Genomic DNA, 26,510 nt, shown 5'->3' with positions numbered 1-26,510 from the left:
AACCAAGATAAAACCATAGTTGTAGGTTCAGACATCATGTGAGGCCGTGGTTTAGACAAACCAACCAATTTCTAACCTTGAGCTCAGATCCTTGTTTGACCTTCTGAAATAAACCAGTTTTTTGACTGATGCAGGTTTAGAAATGTAAACTAACCATAGTTAGCTAAAGTAAACCAGGACGCCAAGTGATGTCTGAACCTGCCCTATATCTACTCTCTGTAACACCAATTACTGATTTCCAACAATGAGGCGGGTCTCATGATCCATGAGACCAGCTCTCGCTGAAACTGCGGGGAGAGCGGGCTAAGCCCGCTCTCTCCACAGACGACTGGGCAGAGACCCCTGGGCAGCCTGATCAGCCACCCACACGATTGCTGGCTCGGTGATGGAGCTGGGGGGTGCTGGGGGGAGCAGGGTCCGTGCAGCCCCGGAAGCCCTAGTATGCCCTGCACAAGCATGCAGGACATACTGGGGAGACTCCCGGAGCTGGGAGGCAGCTTTTCACCTCCCGGTTGGGGGTCAACTCATGAGTAGCCATGGTAAGGAGCCGCGCCACGGAGCCATGCCACGGCTACTCATGAGCAGATAGCCCGGGTTTGCGGAGCACTCGCACCACAAACCCAAGCTAAGGCTTTGAGTGGGTTACTTGAGCGGCTTAGCCTAATTGAGAAGGTTAGCCGCTCAAGAACCACCGGGCTTGCCTGCGAGCCCGGTGGTTCTTACGATTAACAAAAATCGGGCTAGGCTCTCCTAGCCTGATTTTTGTTAATCGTGAGAATAGCCCCAATAACTTTCTCTGTCACACTCTCCTACGGCATCACTACAAAATGAGGCAAGGTATATGGATTTGTGCTAGGCAGATCAGGACGAACTCAGTGTTCACTGGCTTCCCATTGATGGGACAGAGAAAACAGGTTCTAATTTGAGACACAATCAGGTGGGGTGCAGACATTGGCCCTTGCCTAGACATGGAGGCTGTTCACATGAGCAGCCCTACCTGCGCTCTCACAGCCCTACCCAGGTACGGCTGCTTGTGTGGAGTACTGGGATCAATCCCGATCCTGGCACTGCCCTGGGGTTTTGCCCCAGGCTATTTCCTAGGTAGAAGGGAGTGTGCGTACCTTTCTACCTGGGATCCCTATGGTGTGTCTGCTAAGGCTGCCTGGAACCTCAAGGAGCCACAGAGCTAGGCACCTATTTCTCCAAGCCTGCAGGGAAATCCCCCAATGAACCACACTCATCACACAGTACATTGTGGGATTTCTGGAGGCCAGCCTGCATTTCCCCAGGCTCCAGATGGCCATGTGGCTCCTGGCAGCTGGTTGTGTTGTGAGCATGCAAGTTGTGTGGTCAAGAAAAGGAAGAGGATAATTGGGGGGGGGAGGTAGGTACCATACTGCCACCCACCCCCACCCCATTCACAGGCCGTGTGAACAGCCTCATTGAGTCAAAGGATGAGTTTCACCTAAACCCCAATGTTATTCCTGTCGGCATCCATTACTTCCCCACCCCACTTAGGTGAATGGTTGCCATTCAATCCCGTGGGACACAATTAAGCAATTAATTGCATATTAAGTACCTGGAGACAGTGGCTGAAATGCTAGCTGTGCACTTGCATAACGGACAGAGTTCCACATGCACAAGAATATCACATAGCTGCACTTAGGAATGGGGATTTGTGGAGTTGTGTGCGCTCTCGCTCTCTCTTTCTCTCTCTCTCACAAAGAAGATTTGCCACAGATCACACAACTGCATGGGTGCTTGTATTATTTATTTCCCATATTCATTTTATTTATTCATCATATTTTTATACCGCCTGATATACACATCTCTAGGCGATGTAAACAATTTAAACACAGTATAAGAATCACAAATAATCCACAGAAGACAATAAACGCAACAGCATAGCTATGCAATATGTTGTAGCTGTGCAACACTCGTGTGGAACATATGCTCCAGACTTAGTGCAAGCCACACCCCGCTGTTACTCTTGCACTGAGCTACGGCAACCATTTTGCCCAAGCACAACCTCCTTCTGCAAGCACTTAGTCAGACAGCATGTCAGCCAGTGGGTCAGATCCAAAGTACAGCAAGTGCTATGGCTCCCACAGGTGTATCTCCTGCTCACCTCATCTCTTTGTGTCTCCTAAAAAGCTGCTTCCAAGCCTCACAAAACATCACTTCAAGGGGGCTGTGGGGCGGTGGGGGGGGGGGCAGGACCTGTAATCCCAAGCAGAGCTCTGCTGACCAGAGGTGTTTCTGCCAGGTTTTTAGGAATTCCTCCTTTCCACTGCACACACACACCACAGCAAAATACACACATCATCCATGACATTGGGTGTTGGAGCCTTTAATATAAGGGGTTTCCAAAATCTACAGTGCACACCCCCTCCCTTAGATAGTCAACCTGTCCATCCTTTCACCCTGCAACTAACCCTGGAGTGGTGTGATAGGAGCGTGTGAAAACAACATCCCATTGTATCAAGTAGGGTTGCGCATTTTGTATTTTTTCTGTTTCAATTTGTACCAAATCCGAATCAACCACATTTTGTATTTTGTCTGAAATTAAGCCTTCCGAATCACCCCAGTTTTGTTTTGCAGCCGAATTAATCCAAATCTGAATTAATTCCAATTAAAAAATGGGTCACATGGTCAAAAGAGTGGGTGGAGGTTATAGTGCCCTATGAGTGGAAGCTACCACAAAAATTTCAAAGGAATTGGGCAAACTGCTGATATTTGGTGAATTTTTGAAGTTTGTGCGTCTTTCAGATTTTCCCCATAGGATATGATGGAGGTTTATCTTCTGCTAATCACTCAGTGCCTCAGCTGGAATGGAGAGAGTCAGAGAAGTCAATTTCAATGCAATGCTTTTCCAAAGAACAAAGCATTCTGTCCGAAACACAGTCATTTCGATTTGGAAACAAAAATCTCTGTTTTTTAATTCTTGATTGTGTTTTGGTTACAAAACCTCTGGAATTGCCATTTCTGGGCTCCAAACGTTTTGTACCCGAATCAAAATGCACAAGCCTAGTATCAAATCTTCCATTCTGAAAGGCCAGCTGCTAAGTTATCAGAGTTTCACTGCATCAAATCCAGCAGCAATCAGCAAGCCACAATCCAGATAGAGCTTGTGCTGCAGTTAGGGAATCTTTCTGACTTCTCCTCCCCTGCCTGCTTTTTCTCCAAAGAGCAGCTCATTCGCCTACAGTTCCACCACCTGCTGAGCACTGCATCATTGTCTCTGCAAGGGTGCATCGGCGTTGTTTGCAGTTATAAATCCCCAAAGCAAAAACCGAAGTGACTGGGCAAGTCACGAAAGCCCCCAATTGCTCCCATTGTTGCTTTCCAACATTCCTCCCTTGAGCTGGTGCTTGTTTGGGCCATTGATTACCTTTGTGCTCACCAGTGAAAATTAATTAGACCAGATGGGGTTTGTACTAGGTTGCCTGCCTTTGGAGTGCTCTTTGATTTGGTGCAGTGGTGAATTATAATTTCGTTTCCAATGGCAATAAATTAATATTAGTGTTCCAATCATGACTGCCTCAATGGGCTTTGAAGAGACTGATGTTTGGAAGTTCCCAGTGCAGATGCAGTCCCTCCGAGCAAAGGCATAAACTCCGTGAATCCCTGGGCAAGATTTTATCATCATCTGTACACAGTTAAACATTTCCCTCCCTCCATTCTGAGCACCAGGTTTCCAAACTCTGGATTTTAACCCCTTTTCCTTCTGTACCTATTTCACAGTCAGAGACAGGATAAGAACATAAGAACAGCCCTGCTGGATAAAGCTCAAGCCCCATCAAGTCCAGCATCCTATTTCACACAGTGGCCCACCAGGTGATGCTGGGAGCCTACAGGCAGGAGTTGAGGGCATGCCCTCCCTCCTGCTGTTACTCCCCTGAAACTGGTACCCAGAGACATCCTGCCTTTGAGGCTGGAAGTGGCCTATAGCCCTCTGACTAGTAGCCATTGATAGACCTCTCCTCCACAAAGTGATACTAACATGGATGCTGTGTACCACAGAACCATATCCAAATTCAGGTGCCTTTGGAGAAATGACGTGGATGTGTCACTCATCACAGTATATTGAGTTTCCATCCTGGTTCAGGCAGGGCCTCCATGATTATCCAGACCATGGACAGCTCCAAAGATCAGGGTAACTGGGCTAGGTAATCAACACAGGAGTTGTTCTTAAAGGGGCCTTGCCAGATTCCTTAGGCGCAGGCTCTGGCAATTCTGGGGGGCCTCTGCTGCACCTGGCAGGTCCTCTGAGTCAGAGGGCAAGGCTGTGTCCCCAGGTCAAGGCAGGGATGGATTCCAGTAGCTCGGCTAGCATGAAATTCTCCAGTGACAAGCGCCACCTGGGGTCTGGATCCTCAGTTGTTTCCAGCCTGTCTCCTCACCCAGTTCTCTGCATCCCCCAAGCGGAGGGTCTTGGATATGGAATCGTGACAGGTTCTTCTATAAAGTGCTAGGTCCAACCTCTCCCTGTACTGTTGAGGTGGGAGCTTCTGGTTGCTCACTGGCTCCATCTGGTCCTACAGAGACTCTATCCGTCTTCTCAAGACATATCTTGGGAGAGTGAGTGAGTGAATAAATGTATACAAAAGGAAAATCAACACACCTATACCTGAATGTTTGCATGGCATCAACACACATACAACCACACAGATGTAGGGCTTTCTCCCTGTGGTTGGGAAGGAACCCTGATTTTCCAAGATTCCAAGCTGTGCAGAGAGCTTCACTGTATGTGCGTTGGCTTCATGCAAACATGTGGGTGACTGTGTGCTCACTCATGTACAAGACAACATATAATGGGAACAGGGTCTCAGTCTTTGTTCAGCTGAAAAATCAGCTGCTCTGTCCCCATTTACCAGCTGGACGGCATTACCTGCTCTCTGGGTTAAAGGCTGCTTTACCACTAGCCCTATTCCTCCAGTCAGATTGGCTAGTGACTTTGGATTTCACTTGCTTTCTTGCTTGGCTTTTTTCTGCATTGTCTGACTTAGTTCTAAATGTCTCATGCAAGTGAGCCATTTGCTCTTCAGGTACTTTTTTCCTTCTTGCCCACAGTATACTCTGGGTGGGATTATATGGGTTGAACTTTGAGAGGCAGGGAGATGGATGGACCAGAACAGCAAGTATCACACCACTTCCTTAACATGTTCAGACTTGAAGCATCCCAGAGGAAAGAGAGTTTTTCACTTCTTGTGTGGCCTCTGAAAATCCCTTGTCCATGTGTATGTTTTGTAATATCAAGCAGGGATGCAGTCAGAGGAAAAGCTTGAGGAGCAACTGGTGACTTAATTGGGGGTCACTTTTGTGGGGGAGATATGGGTTGTTAAGTTTGGCATGGGGGGGTTCAGTAAAATGGAGGGATTCCTCCAATGCATGATGGGGATATGCACTCCTGGCATCAAGAGAACATCTGCTGTTAGTTGTAATGGTTGCAAGAGAACTTTTGTGATCACCACCATGCTTGATATTTGTCTTTTTGGATAGCGAGTGCCTAATTCACTGGAACAGTTCTAGATTGAGAAGGTTGCCCACTAAGGAAGCAGTGGGGAAAGTTTCTTTGCCAACTTACCTGGGCAAAGTGCAATGTTACAGAACTTGGTTTGTTTCTCAGGTCCTTCACAAGGGTTGCCACCAAACTGAGGAGGTTTGCAGGTCCGGGTGCGATCTCTGTACCCTCGTCCACAAGTTGATGAGCACAGGCTCCATGGAGACCACTCATCCCACGTCCCGTGTACTGAAACCAAAGCAGAGGAACTCAGCCTGTTTCCCATTAACCTAACCACACTCATATTGATTGCTGTTTCTTTGCTCCAGTGTTAGAAGCGGGAGCTTTAAGCGGTTCACAATTATGGGGGATGGAGGATGATTCTGAAACACATTTCCCCCCTTGTAAGGAAGTAGAATCTCCCTTCCAACTCCAACCCCCCCCAAACTGGAGCATCATAAGATTCTCCATGGCAGGGGTTGCCACCCTTGCGTCCCCATATGTTGTTCACCTTCAACTTCCATCATCCCCAGCCACAATGGCCTGGGGATGATGGAAGTTGTAGTCCCACAACATCTGGGGACCCAAGGCTGAGAACCCCTATTCTCAGCCAAAGCCAGATCTTTCCCCCCAGTGCAGACCAACTTAAGACTTTTCCTTGCCCAAATCACCTTGTTGACCTGCTGGTCTTCCAATGTACCTCCTTATATACTGCCAACTTGTTCGATGGCTACACAGAGATGGGCCTTCTCGATCACTGTCCCGAGATTGTGGAATGCGTTCCCTGCTGAGATACAATCCTCCCCATCTCTGGCAATTTTTAAAAAATGCCTGAAAACCCATCTTTTTGCCCAAGCTTTCTCAGCTTTTTTTTTTTTTTAAAATAGGTTTTAATCTCTGTGGGTTTTTTAATTGTTCAATTGCTTTAAGTTTTGTATGTGTTTTTAACTTGTTTTATGCTGTTGTTAACCACCCAGAGACGGAAGTTTGAGGCGGTGTACAAATTTGATAAATAAATAAATAATATATTCTGGGGGAGAAGTAGGTATTTTGCTGCCTGGGATCCCTACTGTGGTAGCGGAGATAGCACTACAGAGATGGCACTAAGGAAAGGTGAATGGATTAGATGTAGGGAAGGTGACCAAAAGTGGCTAACACTCCAAACAACAAGGCACCTGTGCAAACACGCCATGCTGGCACAAGGCTGTTGCAGCAGCTGGTTGGGTTCCAGACTAAAGTGGGAGTAATGCAAGCAGGAGCACCCCCATTCCTTCATAGAGAGACATGATTTTTTCACACGAGCACATCTTGGTCCATTGGGCAAGCCCTTCATTAGTCTGGACGTCAGCCGTTGAACACAACCCAGTTGGCCATAAACCCTCCTCTGTGTGTGAGTGATGAGTAAGTTCCTAGGAATTCAGGGGGAATTTTGGAGGCTGCTGCGCATGCGCAATAGGCCCCTGCGTGGCCAGGCCATGCAGAGGCCCATTGCACTTGCACAGCAGCCTCCAATATGGCCACTGTGATGGGGAAAGGATTGAAGAATGCCAAAACCAGGCAAATATTGCCACAAGGAAGGCCGGTGGGGGGAGGTGGGAACCTCCATAGACACACACCCCACACACGGCATTGGAGAAGCACCCCAGAGGGGGTAAGTACTATTTCTTTAAATTGACTTGCAACCTTCGCTCCCGAAACAAACCCTGGGAGGGGACATCCAAGGGTGCCAAAACTGAACTGGCCTGGTCTTGTTCAGGTCCAGTTTGGATTCAAACCAGACCAGGCCAGCCAGTTTTGCGCACACACCTAGTTAACAACGGTGAAACCGAGTGAAAACCTAAAGTTCAAATTTGGGCAAGGAAACAGATGGTCAGAGTTCTAAATATCTAAATATTCTGGGGGAGAAGTAGGTTTGGGCAAGGAAACAGATGGTCCAGTTCTAAACAAAACAGAATTCCCCTGCATTTTGGACATACAGCTACTGAAACTAGAGGTGAAGGGTCCTCGGGTTAGGTGCGAGTTTGGCCTATATGTCCCACTCAAAGCAGGAAAATGGGATGTAGCCCTGACTAAGTAAAAGTCCTGTTGCTTTCAAGGAGACATCACCATTACTTAGAAATTATGTATCTTTTTGTTTGTCCTAAATAGCATCATCCGGGTGCATGGGACTTTACAAAAACAGAGAGGACAGGTAGGTCCCTGGCCCAAGGGGCTCACAATGTAGATGCCGACACAAAGAAAGCAATGGAGAAAGGGAAGGGAAATGGAGGCAGGAATAAACAGGGGAAGACTATGAGATAGTTTCAGTCACACTCACACATACATAGGCTTAGCTGCAGAAGGGAATGGGGACAAAAGGGGGGTGTCAAAGGCTGTACGGTTCTAAGGAGGGATTTGAAGGAAGCAAGAGAATTCAGTCCAGATGTAGCTCATGTTGGCAAGTTTCCCTGTATATCTCACAAAGGCAATTTAAGAACAAAAAGCCTGCTGGATCAGACCAAATGCTGATCAAATCCAGCACTGGCCAAGCCTATAGTGGCCAATCCGATGCTTCCAGAAGAAGCACCCAAGCAGGGCATGGAGACAGTCACCCTGCATCTGAATGTGGAGGTTCCACTGATTACTAGCCAATGAAATACCTCACTTCCATGAGTTTAATTAAATTCCCTTTTGAATTAATCTGTGTTAATTCAGGACTACTGTGATGTACTACTGAAATCCCATGGGAATACATAACAGCTACAAGATGAACAATGGGCTGAAGACTTCCACTTCCTAAGAACCTCATTTTTCTTTTTCCTTTTTCCTTTTTTAAAGAAGTCAAGTTACTAGCCTTTATGGTTGCAAAGAATTCAGAAGAAATCACAAAATTTGGTTTGGAGAATGGGAGCGTCACTTTGCTGGACTATCACTAACTCTATCCCCAAAGAAACAGAAAGAGAACAAATTATAGAAAACATTGAAACAAAATTATGCAAAACAATGTGCTTCGTTTTCACACTGCCCAGAGTCTTCGGAGTGGGCGGTATATCAAGTGTTTCTAACAAAATAAATAAATAAATAAATAATGTGCGCGGTTTGCAAGACTCCGCTTTTCTGGTTGCAGAGTTTGGTTTCCTTCTGCGTCTGTGTAGAGACATCAAGTATGTGGATATATATATAGATAAGCAGAGTGTGTTATACATGGCACGGCTCTAAGGTTAGGGGAAGGCGGGGAATCAGGGTGGGATTCATCATCACCTGGACAAACGGCGGAATTGTTGCATTGCCTCTGCTCTCGGAGGGGCCCACTGCATTGGGTGCTGTAGGAATACGACACACAGAATCTTGTCCTAGTTTGCCAGCCCTCCCCGCAGGTGGTTGAACACACGCTCCAAGGGGACCACTCCTCGGCAGCTGGATCACCTGTCAGGGTTCAGAACATACGAAGCTGCCTTACGCTGAGCAAGACCGCTGGCCCTTTGAGCTCTGTGCAGTCTGCTCCAACCGGCTGCTGTCCTCTCGGGCAGAGGTCTTCTCCAGCCCTGTTCCCGGAGGTGCTTCTTAACTGGAAATGGCTTGAGCTTGGGGACTTCTGCATGCAGAATGTGTGCTCTGTTAGTGAGCGGTGGTCTCTGCCACCCAGCTACGATACTTGCCCCTGATGTTAAGGATGAACAGATTCACAACCACCTGCCACTTACAAATGGCTGCACCTTTCCAAAACAGGGGTGTGTTTCTTCTCAGACCCCTGTTCTCAAATTGCTAATGAAAATAAGATGGCTGTCTGCTAGTCTGGCCAAAATTAGTTCTATGCAGTCTTGGGTAACTTGTTGTTTGGGGGCTACAACTCCCATCATTCGGGTGTTGAGTCTGGGGATGATGGGAGTGTTAGCCCAAAAACAAGTTGCCCTAGACAGGCTCTATGCCCACTGTAGTCAAGAGTGTATCATTTAAATGCCAGAGACCCAAACCTTAGATGTATAGTTGTAGATGTATAGTTCTTGGCCTCAAGCAACATTTGAATTAAATGTATGAAGTCTTTAGGACTATGATCCTAAAATAGGACTATGATCATAGGACTATGCTCCTATGAGTGTGTTGGATTCTTATTGGTTAACGTACTGTTATTCTGGGTATCTCTTATTTTGTAATGTATTATCAATATAGGAAACACATGTAGGTAGATAGGGCCTGATCCAGCCACAGTTCAGCACTTTTGAGTAGCATTGCTTTCAAAGGAAGAGTAAAGCATGCATTTAAATTTTTTGCACTGAAATTGAAGGGATTTTAAAGTGCTGAAATATGGCTGGATCACATTGGAACTCTTGGTAGCAATATTATCTTTTTAAAAAGATGATCTAGATTGCATATTGTTCAATTTAACTGACTGATTTAATTCATAAGGTCCTCCCCATTATGTTCATAATTTCATTTTTCACAATGATGTCATCCATAGTACTTCTCAGGACAGATCAAGTGCAGCACAGATGAAGTTGTTCTGCACAGTCACTTATAGTGAGGATTTGGCAAGGATTCGAACAAATTAATCCATTTAAAATATTTGATTGATCAATTAAAATTTATTCATTTGTCTGACAGCCCTAATTTGATGACATTTTAGGATGGCCCAGGTATACTTGCCACCACAAGCAGCGTATACATAACACAGAGCTTCTGTCTGCACCATGTACCTTTGGCAGGAGAGAGAAACACACCACTCTTCGTACATTACAAAACATACAGTACACCAGGAACAGATAAAGCAGCATTCAAGTCCTGTGGAGAAAACTTGGTGGGGGGGACGTTAAGCGTTAACTTGCCAAAATCAATAGCTTGCATGCTGGTGTTCTAGAATCATTACTTACAACAGTGCCTGCCACTGGGCATTAGGAAAACCGAAATGCAAATGTTTGCAATGAACTTTTTAAAAGAATTGCTTCATCAACTTGGCTGTAGATTGGTGTCAGTTATAAAAGTTGATTCACACAGAAACTCAGAAGAGGGTCCCCCAGGGTAGCAGCCCAGGACAGGACCCACTGGAAACTAGGGCAGTCTGGGGTGAGGAAAAGCAGGAAGATAAGACCTCAAGACTTCTCCTTCTGCTACCACCAGTGACAGGGCTGATTCCGCCACTGAGGCTGTTCTCACACACACCCTAACCCAAACTAGCGATGCCCAGCCTGGATTAGGCTGTGGATGAGAACTGCCAGGAGTGGGACCGATCCTGGCAGTGCTGCACCACCTACAGTAGCAAGCCCTTAAACCAGGCTCTGGGATTGTTTGTTTGCTGGGGCTATGTTCAGTCCCAGCGCACACAAAGACAGGCATGTAGAGCACCCATCTCCTGGGGGAATCCCCCAATGCATCGTGCATGGTGCATTGTGGGATATCCGGAGGCTGGGACGCATTGTCCCAGCCTCCAAAGCTCAGCACTATGCCATGCAGCACAAATCATCTGGGAGCATGGTCCACGCTCCCAGAAACAGTCAACCAGCCTCCCCTCACCCCCAGCCCAGCTGGTCATGTGAATGTAGAAGGTGTACACCTTTTACAATATGTATATGGGCTGGTTTGGATGATACTGCCCCCCGCCCCACACACAATTAGGAAGGGGACAAACCAAAAGTGTACCTATCACAACATCCTCCACAGACTTTCCAACACCCTCCCAGCATGTTTCTTTATGGTGTGCATGATGTGTGGGTGTGTTTCATCTGAATGGCCCCTCTACAAGCACTCCAAATTCTTGTTTAAACCAAGGTGCATTCTCAAAACATGGACAAACATTTCTGGTTACTGTTGTAACCACTCCGCACCTGCCAAAGTAACAAGGACATCCAATTTCCCACCACCCACCATTCCATCGCAGGCTGAATTCCTTGCTCTGTGCTGAGGTGCTGCCCTGTGCAACTTGGTCTGCGGGTCCACTTCATATCCTGCTATGTCTAAACATGTCTCATATTCAGACTATTCTAGCAATCATAGGCTAGGTGTGAACCAAATTCCTAGCTAGTTGGGGAACAGCTAAACTATACTGGAGTCTCCTGTTGAGGGAGAGAAATGTAGAACTTTCCCATCTTTTTCTATAAATCAGGGGGTTTCGGGCTGCAGACATGCCGAATTCCAGAGCTGTCACTCACTGTGAAGTGCCATATCCATGTTTAGACCCCCATACATAACTGAGTAAGCCCTGGACATTTTCTTCCTCAGGTAATTGGATGCAGTTACCCTTTTTTCTGCCCCAGGATACAAAAACAGAGTCCCTTGACATTTGACTTGAAAACACCCCCTGATTTCCCACCCACCCCCTATAACTAGATGCTTAGGCCTCTTACCTATTTGAGGTGCAGGGTACCCATACTGCTGAAAATCATCTGCATCGTCCCGCTTCCGGTTATCCGTTGACCTCAGTGACTGGCTTCGGGAATTGTAGTGAATGTTGGCTAGAAGGGGGAAAAGGTGAATAAACCTGCAGATTACTCTGAAAGTTCTTTTATGATAAAGTAAGGCTAAAACATTTTATTTGAACTATCCTGGCACATTTTGGTGGGGAGGTCCCCAACCCTAACCCCATTCCGATCCCAAGATCAATCCCCCCCCCCCAGCTTATACTATTCATCACCACCACATGTTTTGAAGTTTTAAAAAACTTTATAACATCTCTCTATCACTCCTGTTTATAAAACTTGCAATTTTTGACACAGCCTGTGCTGATGACAAGGAGGCAGAGTTCTTGGCAGATCCAGGCATGTCAACTCAGTGGGAGACAATCTCATGCACCTTTCCTCACTCACCACTTGGGTTGCATCTGATGAGATGCTCCTAATGACTGATCATGGTTCCTAATGAGTTGTGAGATTGCTTTCCCCTCCCCTGTTGACATTGTGGGTCTCAGCTGTTGTGCCTCTTGCTAATTAAAGCTGATCTGAGCAAAAGGCCTGAATTTTAAGGAGGCCTCTTTCTTACAAAAGAGAAACTGCCCAAGGGCCACCTGGCAATCCCAGAAACTGATCCAGCCAAAGCCTATTCACCAGTGTCAGTGCCTGAACTGCTGGTCCTGGAGGCTGGGTGGCCACCAGTTCCACTCACTTGTCACACTTGAGGCTTTTCTGTGCTTCCTGACCTAACTTGCTGGCCACCTGCTTTCCCCAGCAGAGATCCCATGCCTTAAACTGCTGAATCCCTGCACTAGGATATCTCCGGGCCAAACTACATGACATCGGTCATACATTGGCCTGGATGCACTTAGTTTTTCTAGGCTAAATGGCAGCAGTGGAGTGGGGCTTGATCTGGATGAGGCCCATGGTACTGGACAGATTTGTTTGTTATTTTGTAACACTTTGCTGCACTTGTGACTCCATCTGGATGGGAACACCAGCTGATAGTTGGCCTGGGAGAAAAACTTCTGTTGCCAGCAATGCGATCTATCCTCCTTGGTGAAACAGCAGTGATGGGGGCGTGTGATCTGGATCTGTACCATGATGGGGGGAAGTCCTGATGGCCATTGGTTGCCTCTGGGCTCAGAGGAAGGATGCCTCTGAATCCCAGTTGCAGGGAAGCAACTGCAGGAGAGGGAGCATGCCTTCATCTCCTGATTGTGAGGCTTCCCAGCGGCATCTGGTGGGACACTATGTGAAACAGAATGCTGGACTAGATGTGCTTTGGGCATGATTCAGCAAGGCTGTTCTTATGAGGGATAGGTCTCCTGGAATAGATTCTTCCTAACTGATTTCAGGAAGTTGTATGTATTGAAGAAGGTGCTTCCAAAGGAATGTGGCAGACCCGTACCATGATGGGGGGGGGTCTTGATGGCCATAGGTTGCCTCTGGGCTCATAGGCAGGATGCCTCTGAATCCCAGTTGCAGAGGAGCGACAGCAGGAGAGAGGGCATGCCTTCACCTCTTGCCTATGAACTTCCCAGAGGCATCTGGTGGGCCACTGTGGGAAACAGGATGATGGACTAGATGGGCTTTGGACCTGATTCAGCATGGCTGTTCTTATGTCTTCTCAGTAATAGTGCCCAAGTTTGGCACATCTCTCCCTTCAGGTCTGTGCACCTGGTTCTCACTCTTGTAAGATGCCAGGTGAAAATAGTTTTATTTGCCCACATCTTTTGATTCAGGGTATTGTGTCATTTTTATCACCCTGCTGATCTAAGTGTGGTCTTGACTGATCACTCCTTCACTCTTCTGCTTTTCATTGTTTTCTTCTTTTTTAAAAAATCAAACATTGAACATGCTTCAATGTTTGATATATTTATGGCTGCAATCTGTAAGAAACCTTGTGACTATTTGTATCAATAATGGGAGATCAGAAGGTTTAAAATAAGTAAATAATGCATTCAGCATGTCAGACTTCTTAACACTGTCATTTCTACACAGTGGGAAAATCTTCACCTGTTGAATTTTCACCAGGGGCAAGGCTATGTGAGGAGCAGGAACAACATTTCACCAAAAATTGTCAATGAGGCATCATGAATAAGGACCAAGCTACACAAAATGTAAAAGGCATCATTATGTACTTGTAGGCTTACATTTACACTCAAGTAATAGTCAGTAAAGGATCCAGCAGTCAAGAAATATGCCACAGACTAGCACTTGGTAGGGTAGCAATGAAGGCATTGGAAAGGTTATTTAGATGCCATGATGTGTCTACACCTACAAAGATTAGAATCATTCAGACAATGGTTTCCCCCATGACACTCTATGAATGCTGAAAGAAGTAAGATTTTAAAAGTATTGATGCTTTTCAACTATGGTGCTGGAGAAGGCTTTTGAGGATACCATGGATAGCCAGCAAAACAAACAAATGGATCATAGAACAAATCAATCCAGAATTTTCACTCGAGGCACAAATAACCAGGCTCAAACTATCATGCTTTGGACACATTATGCGAAGACCCAGCTCCCTTGAGAAGTCCATAATGCTGGGGAAAGTTGAAGGAAACGAAAAAAGAGGACAACCATGTGTAAGGTGGATGGACTCGATTATGACAGCAATGAATGTATCACAGAGAGACCTTAAAGTTCTTAGGCCAAGTTGAAGACAGATCATCCTGGAGAGAATCTATCTAGGTGGTTGCTAAGAGTTGACACTGACTTAACGGCACTTAATCAATCAATCAATTGTCATAACTGTGTGTATCTAGGGAATTTCTAGGGGCATGGATGTAAGCACCACTGTGGACAAATACAGCTGGTACATGACAGTTACGTCAAGCTTCTAACTACATGATTGCACTCAACATCTTTTGTAACCTGGTCTTTAGAGGTCAGCTGTTAACCAGTCTGAACTTCACATCTGCCGGAACTCTTGAAGTGGCCTTGCTCCATTCCTTCTCTGTCAGAAATGCCATGGATGGAACTTGGGACCTTCTGCATTCGGCAGATGATCTTCCACTAGGTATGATCACTTGCCTCCTGCCCCACACTGCAAAAGTAAAAGTACCGACTTTCTCACCCCCCCCTGGCAGCGGTGCTAGGACTGAGCACCTTTAGCTCCCCAAGCATCTGCCTTAGGCTCAGCACCCACCAGGGAAGCCAGAAGTAGAGGTGCTGCTGAATCAGACTAAAAGCCCATCTATTCCACCCTCCTGGCTTCCACAGCTAGTAGACATGCACAAGTCTATATAACCTCCAGAGGTTTATCTTATCCCCTTTTAAAGCCACCCAGGCCAGTGGCTCTGACCAAATTAGAATAATAGAATTAGAAAGGACCCTCAAGATCCTCTAGTCCAACCTCTTTCTCAGTGCTACGGCATCTCTGACCGATGTCTATCCAGTCTCTGTTTGAAAATCTCTAGTGAAAGAGAACCCACCATTATTCGAAGCAGACTATTCAACTGTTGAACAGCTCCTACGGTTAGGAAATTTCTCCTGATGTCTAAACCTGAATCTGCTTCTTTGTGATTTCAACCCACTGGTTCAGGTCCTGCTCTCAGGAACAACACAGAATGAGTTTGCTGCTCCTGCCCTTCAGACACTGGAAGACAGCTATCATGTCTCTCCCCTATGTCTTCCCTTCTCCAAGCTGAATATACATCTTGTGGCAGTGGGTTCCATACATTAATTATATGCCCTGTGAAGGGCTTGCTTCTGTCTTTCATGTGAAGGACTCTCTTATGTCTTTCCTGAATCTGCTGCTACGCTACTGCTACCACAACTCCCAGGATTATGGGAGCAGAGGGGAAAACCACCTCCTCTCTATCCCCTTTCTCTGCACCATGCATAATATTAAAAACCTCTATCACGTTGCCCCTCAGCTGTCCTTTATCTCAAACTAGCTTTCAGTACCCGGCACTGCTCAGGCTTATAGTATGGGTTTCTCTTTGTTATTGCATCCATATCTGTTTTGTGGATATACCCGTTGTATATCCATCTGTCTGTCTGTCTGTGTGAGGTGGTTGTTGAAGTTCCCAGGTACCCTTTGTTACTTGTAGGCTCTTGGGAAGTCATTTTGCAAAGTTTGGTCCTGATAGCTCAAAGGGTGTGGGAATGTATAGGGAACAGACAGACAGACATTCAATTGTGTGTGTAGATAGACAGATAGACAGATAGATTACTTTTCCCTCTATACTTTTGATTTTTGATTTTTGCAGAAATAGACAAAAGAAAACAAATTACCAACCACCACCACCCCAAAAAACACAGATAGAACTCGGCTTACTAAAGAGCCCCCAAACATCTTTCCTTGCAGGGAAGATGCTCCATCTCCTTAGATCCAGGCATGCTGAACGCTCCAAAGCACTTTATCAGAGATGGACATGTGCCAGCTGCTGATCGACTACAACTCCCATCATCCCTGGCTGCAATGTATCGGGTCTGAGAATGATGGGAGTCGTCATCCCACAACAGCTGGAGAGCCTCAACCTGGCCTCCCCTGAGCTGCTAAATACAAAGACTGATCATTCATTTTGCACAGCTTGTGACAAAACATCTGATCTGCTATGGCAACTTTGCTGTTTCCTTCATGATGGAGATCTTTTAAAAGGTCACCCACCAGCATAAGAAGGCCTTCCTGACAGCCTACGCTTCCCCCACACCTCCAGCAACTGATCAACTATGTATGAGCCTGTGCTGTGGAGTTGCTCCTCGCCATCCGCCACCTGCATGCCCAAGGAGGCTGTTTTATTTTGCCTTTGGTGGGTTCTGGCAAAGGAATCCTGGGGGCGGCAGCAGGAATTGCACATGTGTAGGAGCCCTTTGAATGTCAGGAAGAACATATGGATCTCTCGGAAACGGGAAGATGTATGTTCAAAGCCCAGAGCGATGATTTGCATGGATTTGGAGCTACTGTGGCTGTGTGCCATTGTGACAGTGGAGGAGAACGGCGCCTTCTGAACTAGGAGTGGGAAGCCTCTGCCATGCCACACCTGATCTGCATATTCTGAAATGTCAGACACAGCTTTCGCCAGACGGCGGGCGCCCGTTCAGCTGGCTCTCTCACCGGTATCATTTTCAGAGAAGCAACAGGAGCCGAAGGATATATTCGCAGGAGTTCTGTGGCACTGTGACGTGAAACCCCCAGGCGTTGGGACTTCACACCATTGTGCCAGCCTGCTGACATCTTCGTGCTTTGCCCGAGATTTATTTATTAGTTTGCTCCGAGAAATGGCACTTACACTGCTTCGTCTCAAATGCAAAGTGACTTACAATCAGAGAGCGTCAGTATGAGCTCTCCCATCGAGACAAGGTCAGCAGAGCTCACTGCTCGAAATCAGAGTTCTCATATACCAAGACACACCCCTGAACCTTGGTGCAAGAGCCAATCTACAATTCTCATCATGTCCAGAGACCAGGGTATTTCCAACAGCAATCTGGGCTTTAGAACCAGCTTTGGCTTGAGCAGCAGGGATCGGGCCCACCCTGGATGACTGTGCAGGAGGTTGGGGTGCCTCTGAGTACCAGTTGCAGGGGAGTAAGAGCAGGAGAGAGAAGGCATGCCCTCAACTCCTGCCTGTGGCTTCCAGCAGCATCTAGTGGGCCACTGTGCGAAACAGGATGCTGGACTAGATGGGCCTCCTTGGGCCTGATCCAGCAGGGCTGTTGAGGCCATCCTACCACATATGCAGCAGTCTGCACATGGCCCTCTTGACACAGGAAGAGTACATTTCCCACAGTCCTATGTGTTTTGACGTGTCCAGTAACATCCTAAATTCTCAACAGGGTGTAAAGCAGGCCTGCTCAACTTAGGCCCCCCAGCTGTTTTTGGACTACAACTCCCATAATCCCCAACTACAGTGGCCTGGTGTAAAGTCATCTGGGGGAGGGTGGGGGCAGCAGGGATGCACTTATCCCTGTAGGACAGTCCTGGGCTTGCTTGAAAGTGTATAAGCACAGGAGCATGCCAGTGACATCATCAGTGTGCGCCAGTCCTAGATGCTCACAAGCAGGTGGCGGCCCCTTATTATATCCAATTAAGGCCCATGGAGGGCCCCTAGAACTAAATGCAGTATGAAAACCCAGGAACTGGCAGGTTTGGAAACCATCCCTCAGCTGAACATTTCCAAAATCCTTCACAAGGGCAGGCCCTTCCTGACCTCCATGAGAAGTCATGATATCATTTCCTGCATGCTCACAACCAAGTCCTTGTTCCCTTGTCGTAGTATACTGATTTTCCTTGTGTCAGATGTTGGATGGATGAGGATCGTTGCTGGCTGCTGCTTGGCTGAGATGTGCCTGGCCTGTGAAATTGCTACCTTGGTTCAAATCCAATAGATGGCAGAGGTCTCTTTGTCTGAGTTAGCAAGGAAGAGATCACTGGGTTCTTTGCCTCTAGCAAGCAATAAACAGATATTACACCAAACACTGGAAGCTGTCCTACAGATCAGCTTTTGCAAACTGGCTAGATGCAGAAAAAAGACACCAGCCTGGCTGTTGTTGAACATGAAGTAATTTTGTTTTCAATCCGCAATGAACAGTAATTCCCAGTAAGACCCTGGAGGCATCTGACTTTGGCCTTTGAAGATGCTTGGCTCACATCTGTATGCAAAAACAAATGCTACCTATCAGCATGTTGATTCCCTTATCATCATTCTTGGGTAAGAATTTGAGCTGGAGGGGAGAAGTTGGTATTAGTTGGTTTACCCTCAGCACTAGCACCACAGGCCTATACAATCTTTGGTGCAGGGACAGTCTAGGCATCTGGGTGAGCAAACATAGCACTTTGGAGGCCTTCACAGCTCTAGAAAAAATCTCTGCAGCTGGACTGCATCAGGGTACAATCAGACAAGCAAATGTAGCTGGGGTGGTGGGGGGGAGGGGTCAACACTAGGAAAGGGGGGGTTGAATCCTTTTCCTCCATGCAGTTTTCCATCCAAATCACCCCCACCCCCAGGTAGCGGTGCCAGATGGGTATGCTGCAGGACCAAACATACAGGTGCCCGATGGGTACCAGTATGTTTGACACCCCACCCCACCGCATCCCACCCATGAAGCAAATAGCTCTGGAGGGTGGGATTCAGATCAAGAAAATGGCATGGGGTTTTAAAAGTTACAGCTCACACCCCCACTGTTAAACCCTTTACCCGCCCCCACTGCTGTATCCCTCAAGGCCACATCTGCCCTTTGAAAAAGCCGTTGGAGAGGCACACAGATCTTCTGCTTTCTTGTACCATTTGGCCCTCCAATCCATGTCTGATTTGGACACCAACGGAACCTAGACAGGAGGAAGGCCACCGAGGGAAACTGTTGGCAAGAGTTCTCGCATCTAGACAAATTAGTCAAAGGGAACAAGGAGATGAAAGCCTAATGTCCTGGAAAGTTTCTGTTTAAAGATTCCAACTACAACATGATTTAACTTTATGGAAATGCTAAACAATGTGTGAAATCATTTTATGCCTTATGAAAAGCATCCCTTTCCAGCTGTATGACTCTTGCATCTCTCCCTAATCAAAGAGCACATATTCCCTCAGTACTGGTCCTAAAAGCCCCCCATCCCAACTTCATAGTCCCATTTGCAATTTCCAGAGGGAGGGCATTTTGTGACTGTCAATTACCATTTCCCCCAGAATGCCTGTCAGAATCACTACATCATCACACTGCATTGTTTGGAGGGATATTCTGTGGAGGCAGGAACAGCAAACACCAGCCAGCAGCTTCTGGAAGGAGCATTACTACAAAACAGGCAGCAATGGTGGGGGAAAAAGTAACTCAGGAAGGCTGGTTCCCCCCCCCTTTTGCCACCCCCCCCTCCGATTTTGAGCCCAAACAAACTTTGTATCAGTTTTGCTTCCCCCCTGCTTTTATAGGGTGTTTGAGATTTTATTTTTCCACAGTATTTGCCTAGTCAGAGAATCTAATCAAAGATATTTCACTGAAAATTGAGGTGGGGGATGCAGGGAAATAAAGGGTATAATTATAATCAGAGAAGCTTGCTTGTATTAGAATGGCCATCACTAATTACCTAATCTGTAAGACGTGGCGGAAATGAGAGAGGCAGACATGCAGGAATTGGCAATTATCCCATGGTGGCAAAAGACAGTTTAGAATTGACACCACATTTCACCTACATTGCAATTTCAGGTGAATTTTGATGTCCCAAATGAACATCCAACACATTCTGAGGGAAGCAAAAAGGGTTTTGATAAAACTGGTAGAACTTCACTGGGTATGTATGTGCAAAGCACAACGTAGTTCTCTTGCGTGTTTTACTTGCAGCAACGTTATGTTCTGCTCCACACTAGAGACCATACGAGCATACAATGTACTGGGCAGAGGTCACAGTAAAGTCAAGTCCCAGATAGATCACAGGACCATGGACAGCTCACTGTGTAATGTGTTACATACCAAAACAATGAAGTTTGGAGTGGTGATCCAGCAATAATCTGGAGCCAGCAATAATCGGATCTGACTCTACTCTGGAGCTCCCTCCTGGGGTAGTTCTTGAATCCAGACTTCTCCATCCTCCATGTCATCAGGCACTTCCTCTGGTAGGAGGAAGTCTAGGCCCTGAGGCATCACACCTCAGCTATCTAACTGTTTAAACTGAGACATATTTCCACTTTTTCCTTGTATTCAAACATCCATTCTGCTTTTCTGCCCCAAATGGGGAGTCAAAACAGCTACCATGAACATCAAAACAAAAAGTCCTCCTTACACACACACACACACACACACACACACACACACGTTCAGAACATCCAATTAGATTATAATTTGCAATTTACTGACTATAATTAATAACATAAGAATCATTACTGTTGCTGCATGTGGATAAGCTGTGTTGTTCCCCAAATATCACCCCAAAGACCCTCATGTCTATCACCTGCAAATGGGGTAGTAAAATGGAAGGAGGGGTGTTTGGTGTCAGCCCCAGAACCCTGATTCATCTTATGGGCTGTACAGCTATCAAGAACCATGACTCTTGTAGCTAATCTCAAGGTACAGGTCTGGCATTGACAAGTATGCATGTAATTAATTAATTTAATTAGTACATGTATATTCTGTCCTTTCTCCAAGAAGAAGCTTTATGTGGTGGTCCTCTCTCCATTAAATCCTCACAACAACCCTATGAGGTAGATCAGGATGAGAGAGAATGCCTGGCCCAAGTTTACCCAGTGGCCTTCATGGATGGGTGGGTATTTGAATCCAAGTCTCCCCAGTCCTAGTCAGGTGCTCTAACTCTTACGCCATGCTGGGTCTCCACACCTTGCTGCAGCTGGTTTCTCCACCTCTCTGTCTATGGCATGGTGGCCATTAAATTTGCATAATAGGAGCTGTACATGCTTTCAGTCTCAGTAAAACAATATGTTCATGCAACTATGTATGAACATATACATATATCCCACAGTTCCTCTGTTATTGCTGCAATATTTAAATATCCTCAAAGTTCTGCTCCATTTGAATGTTGGCAGGAATTGCAGATTTTGAAATCTTAGTAACAGATTATGCAAATTGTATCCCCACAATAGTTTACAAAGCAAAATAAATATAAACCCATCTTCCTTCACAATTCGGTAGAAATGGGTCCCCCCACCAATATATATAGATGAGAGAGAGAGCGAGAGAGAGAGAGAGAGAGACAGAGAGAGAGAGAGAGAGAGAGAGCCTGCACAAATTTGGATTCAAAAATTCAAATTTTATCTGAAATTGCCAAAAATTGATCAAAACTGGTAGAATCCAAATCCATTTCCCCCCTTAAAATTGGATTGGTAAAGTCGAAATTTATTCCAGAATATCAAAAGTAATTTCAGAAATACTTTGGAATTTCAGAATTAGCAAAATGGAATATAATTTCCCCCACAGAGGTGAATGGGGAAACAAAAAGAAAATCATTAAAAATCACCAGTTGGTACTTGAGCCTTGAAAAGTTCCTCACATGTGGGGAACATGTCTGGCCCTGACATGTTCTGCACATGTTCTGCACATGTCAGGGCCCCCTGTAGTGAACTTGAGAAGAATTACTAAATCCCCTGATTTTTGGTGAATTTTTGAAACTTTTTTTTTAACCAAGTCTACTGTGTTAAAAAAAAGTGGCATTGTTTATTTTTCTGCCAAATTTTCAAATTTGGCAGAGTTAAATTGCATAAGAAGCCCTAAAGAAGAAGCTAAGTGCCCATTTATTTGAGAGGACCATTTTGCCCCACAGCCCCTAAGCACTGCAGGAAAGGAGCAGTCGAGACATGCCCTTGGGGTCATAACGGAGGGAGGACTACCGCTCATGGCTACTTACGATTGCATGCTTTCCTATTGCACAGCCTGCCTTCTTCTAAGACTCCCTCGCAGGTGAGGCCATCGTCGGGAAGGGGCTGACAGGTGCGGGTGCGAGTCTGGAGGCCTCCCCCACAGTCCCGGGTGCACTCTCCCCATGCCGACCAAGGGTTCCAGCCACCTGGGGATCAGCCAGAAGAAGACAAAGCAAAAACAAACAGACACACACAGACACACAAGACTTAGCCTTCACGCTCCAAAGCAAGGATGGGGTGGGAACGCATAAACATAAAAAGTTGCCCCCCTCATTTATAAATGGATGAAAAACATAACACCAATAAGATTCAATTGTGATTTAATACTAGGGCTCTCAACATTGGACCCCCAGATGTTGCTGGACTACAACTCCCAACATTTTCAGCCACAATAGACTTTGGCCGATGTTTCTGGGAATGATGGGAGTTGTAGTCTACCAACATCTGGGGGGGAGCAATGTTGAGAGCCCCTGATTTAAAAAGTAACTCCTGATGTGTTTCAGCTCCCTTTATGTGTGAAATTTGTTCAGCAGTTAGTTACAATATGGACAACTGGAGACTACAGTGCCCATCATTCCATGCTGCCACACATTGCAGCTGCATATGGTGGGTGTACAGCATTCCGACAGATGTAGTCCAACAGGTTGCCTCCCCTGCAATATTGCACGGCTTGCTAATGTAACATCGAGAGAAAAGAGCTGTGTCTCCAAATGGCCATTGAACCTCCTCAGGTTTGCTTCTTTCAGCTTTCCTGTTATAGGTGCCATTCGCCATGAGTGCCTTACTTTTTGTTCATTTTGCATGATGTCTCTGTGTTTTCCAAGAATGGCATGTCTATTTCCATGTTCCTCCAGCACTGAACTTTTAAACCGAGAGGTGCTGGGTCTAGAAGAATGCCCTCTGCACAACCCTCCTTATCCCTCATCCCATGGTGAGCTGCATGGTGGAAATGCTGTGGTTACCCAACGGTAAGGAAAATATACTCTGCACATGCTCAGGAGAGCTCTCTTTGCTATGGCTTCATATATTCCAAGGCTGAAAAAGGCCTGGCTCAAAACGGAGTCATATCTCCGGTAACCAGATGTTAACAACATAAAGTTATTATCTTGTCATTACTGAAGGGTGGTAGACCTTCCATGAATATATTCTAAAGGAAATAACAAGAGATTGTTTTTGCCTTTCATACAAAGAATCTGCGTGGACACTGTTGAAGATCAAATGTTGGGGCCAGAAGGACCCTGGGTCTAATCCAGCACAGAGAACCCAAAGTCTGTCACAGACCTCATGAAGAATGGCATAGTACACACATTAAGAGCTTCTGTTAAGATCCCAAATTACTTATATGGATTTTATTAAAGCATTATAAAACATACAGCAGAGACAAAGCATCAAACATCAAAACAGAATCGATTACACAAGATGTTACATGACAAGTAATTACAAGGAGCTTAGTTTCATTCAAGGCCTTTCCACATCTGTGCTCACAAGCTTTGAGGTGTCTACCATATCCTGACATATTTCTGAATTTTTTAATCCTAAATTTCTCTTGAGCAAGCAATCCAATGATCCTAACGAAGGAAAATAATCAGCATCCAGTCTTTTCTAATAGGAAACTAGTTGTCACGTAGACATCTTCCATTGTTCTGATGTTACTTTAACTCAGATATATAATTAAACCCTTTGTATAGACATAAATTCCTTCACTAATCCTTATATTTGAGGAGCAGGGAGCAAACCGGATTAACTATCTTTTAAAAGTCCTCTGGTGAAGGGATTCTGGGAGGTGGGCGGAGTGCCGACATGCGGCAGAACACCAATTCTGTAAAATAGACACTGGTGAGAAAAGCGGAGTGGTGGTGATTTCAGGAGACCATCCATCCCGCCTAATTCCCCCAATTCTGGGCCCCAAAGCTTTTTGTAAAAACCTGAGGTTCAGCCCCAGTCATGAATGCCTGCAGAACCTTTTCCAGGGAGAGGAAAGCCGCAATCCTATACCCACTGATCTAGAAGTCAGTAGAAAATGGGAATGGCTCGATGGGGGGGGGGGGGGAGGAATTGGCCCCCTTGCCCTCCAAGCTCCAACCACCCATGGCCCTAGTTGTGGACTTATTGGAAGTTTCCAAAGAGTCTCCCAAAGCAAGTGGCATCTGAAGTACCTGGCCGTAATCCACTCCAGCTCCCTGTGTGCCTGGTCTTTCTTAGGGATATACAAACCACCCCACCCCACCTCACCCCCTCGAAAGCTTTGAAAGCCTTTTGGCTTCCCTTGAAATCCTTCCAACGCAACTTGTGCATGAGCAAAACCTCTTAATTCACCTTGAATTCATTTTAAGTGAAATCCACCACTGCTAATAATCTTGGTATGTTTGCCTTAACATTCTGAAGACAAAGCAGGTCACAGGCTAGCATCGGCGGATGCCAAGAGGGAAGAACGGATGCTTTTGTGAATAGCTAAAATCGATTGTGTTTCATTTAGAATCGCTGCAATCAAAGATGGGAAGTGGTTATTATGGAAGAGAACATTTGTTTTCCCGGAGGCATCCGAATCAGAAGACCAAATGACCCACTTCCCCAGTGTTTCACCCATGTAGCACTTCTTCTAGCTGCCAGTTCAATATTATTCCAACTTTGTTGTTCTTTATTTTGGTCTCCGAAGAGGGGTGGGGAGAGGAAGGTATGCTAATGGGCTGTCTGCATAATATAGAAATAAGGACTACCTGAGTGTAAACGTCCAGTTCCTTAATTGGGGCCATTCATTCATTTATTCTCAGGCTGCAATCAGCTGATTAATCTGTTAAATTAATTGATCCAGCACTGATGCAGATGCACCCACTTCACTGTCCCGTTTGCCGGCAGTAGTATTTGGCAATATGGCGGGGGCACCATTTCAGGGACTAAGACATAGTAAACCAGATGACGTACCTAGCTTATGCATAAAGACTGGAATTGGCAAAACAGACGTTCATGATCATTCAGGCATGACCTTACCCTTGCCACTACTTTTTTTTGGGGGGGGGAGATTAGTTTGAGATATATATATATATATATATATATATATATATATATATATATATATCTATATATATATCTATATATATATGTTTCTTTTGAGATGTTTTCTTCTGTGTTGAAGGGCAATTTGTGTTGTGGGAAAGGTGTAGTGAACTGGGGAGTATCTGGGTAGGCAAAGGAAGCCCCTCAGAGGTCATCCTCCAGCCCCTGGTTCCACTCTGACCATTGCCTATTCCACTCTGGTTCCACTCTGACCATCAGCCCTGACCCCCCATTCCAGCACGGGGCTCTCTCTCCTAGCCAGTCTGGAGGCTTAAGCCCATGCTCCCTGCAAACCTTCCTGTTCACATGTTCTCTTGTTTACATCCCTTGCCCAGCCCTGCCCCCTGCCCCTACCGAAAGCCTAACCACTTGAGGGCTCCGCGGTTGACCAAGTCAGGTGGGGATCCTGTAGGGTAGTTGACGGCATGCAGAGCCCAGGGAGGTTTTTTCTGAGACTGCTACCCGCAAGAATGCCTCCCATTCAGTTCTACCATCTGACATGCTCCCTGACCACAGTGGGACCTGAGAGTGATAAAAATGATGGGGAGTCTCTGCATTCTGAACACTACTGGAATCCGGTTCAAGGATATAGCCACAAAACCCCAAGAAGCTTCCAGTTATACCCAGAGCCACATCTCTTGTCCTGTCTCTCATGCACAGTAGAGGACTTGACCTTCAAGTGCTCTAAAGGCAGCTCTTTCTCCTTGAAGGCTCCCCCGCCTGCCACTGACCCCCACCCAACGGCTTCTGTAATGGCGCACGCAAGTCAGATGCCATGTCTCCTCCATTTCCTGACAAGAGATGGATTGTATTTCAAGGCCATCAATGTCTATTGACATAATGGCATCCCCTTAATGTCTCACTCAGCCCGATCAATAGCACATCCGTAACCAGACACATTTAACTGGGTGAGGGCTAATAAACCCGTCGCTTCATGCTACTAAAAGTGCTTTCTTTCCTTCTCCTCCTCTGACAAACGGGAGATAGGGAAGGTGGGCGATCGTCTGGGCCCCACACAGCCATTTTAACTGGCAAATAGCTTCTCGGCCTGAACCCCTTTTTTCAACTGGCAGTTAAGCAAGATGCTTAATTGCTGCAATGCATTAAAAGGCCATTTCATCCTGCAGCATTAAGCAAAACGCTCTTCTGCCATCACTGTCGACTGCCAATCAGAAAAGGGCCTTCTGCTTAATGATGGGTTATTTAAACAGGTCTGTGTTTTATGATGCAATCCATTATGATATCATTAAAAACCATAAAGAGGGGCTGGATTTGGCGATCCTGCTT

General features: G+C 46.1%; 1 protein-coding gene across 15 annotated transcripts in view; it reads right to left on the bottom strand.

Moving 5' to 3' along the window:
* The window catches only part of ADGRB1 (adhesion G protein-coupled receptor B1), a 464,876-nt gene that overhangs the window by 229,009 nt on the left and 209,357 nt on the right, over positions 1 to 26,510 (bottom strand). For 10 of the 15 annotated variants that reach the window (XM_053246399.1, XM_053246407.1, XM_053246406.1 and 7 more), the window contains 4 exons: positions 22,157 to 22,315; positions 11,821 to 11,928; positions 8,744 to 8,908; positions 5,589 to 5,752 (listed from right to left, as the gene is read on the bottom strand). In XM_053246399.1, the coding sequence (XP_053102374.1) occupies positions 5,589 to 5,752; positions 8,744 to 8,908; positions 11,821 to 11,928; positions 22,157 to 22,315 (596 nt within the window). Of the gene's footprint in view, positions 1 to 5,587; positions 5,753 to 8,743; positions 8,909 to 11,820; positions 11,929 to 22,156; positions 22,316 to 26,510 lie in introns of all 15 variants that reach the window. The other 5 variants (XM_053246405.1, XM_053246412.1, XM_053246410.1 and 2 more) reach the window with 4 other exon arrangements.

Source organism: Hemicordylus capensis, chromosome 4, assembly GCF_027244095.1.
Source record: "Hemicordylus capensis ecotype Gifberg chromosome 4, rHemCap1.1.pri, whole genome shotgun sequence".
Lineage (NCBI taxonomy): Eukaryota > Metazoa > Chordata > Lepidosauria > Squamata > Cordylidae > Hemicordylus > Hemicordylus capensis.
Note: the sequence above shows the minus strand (reverse complement) of the source record. Positions and strands in the feature narration are given on the sequence as shown.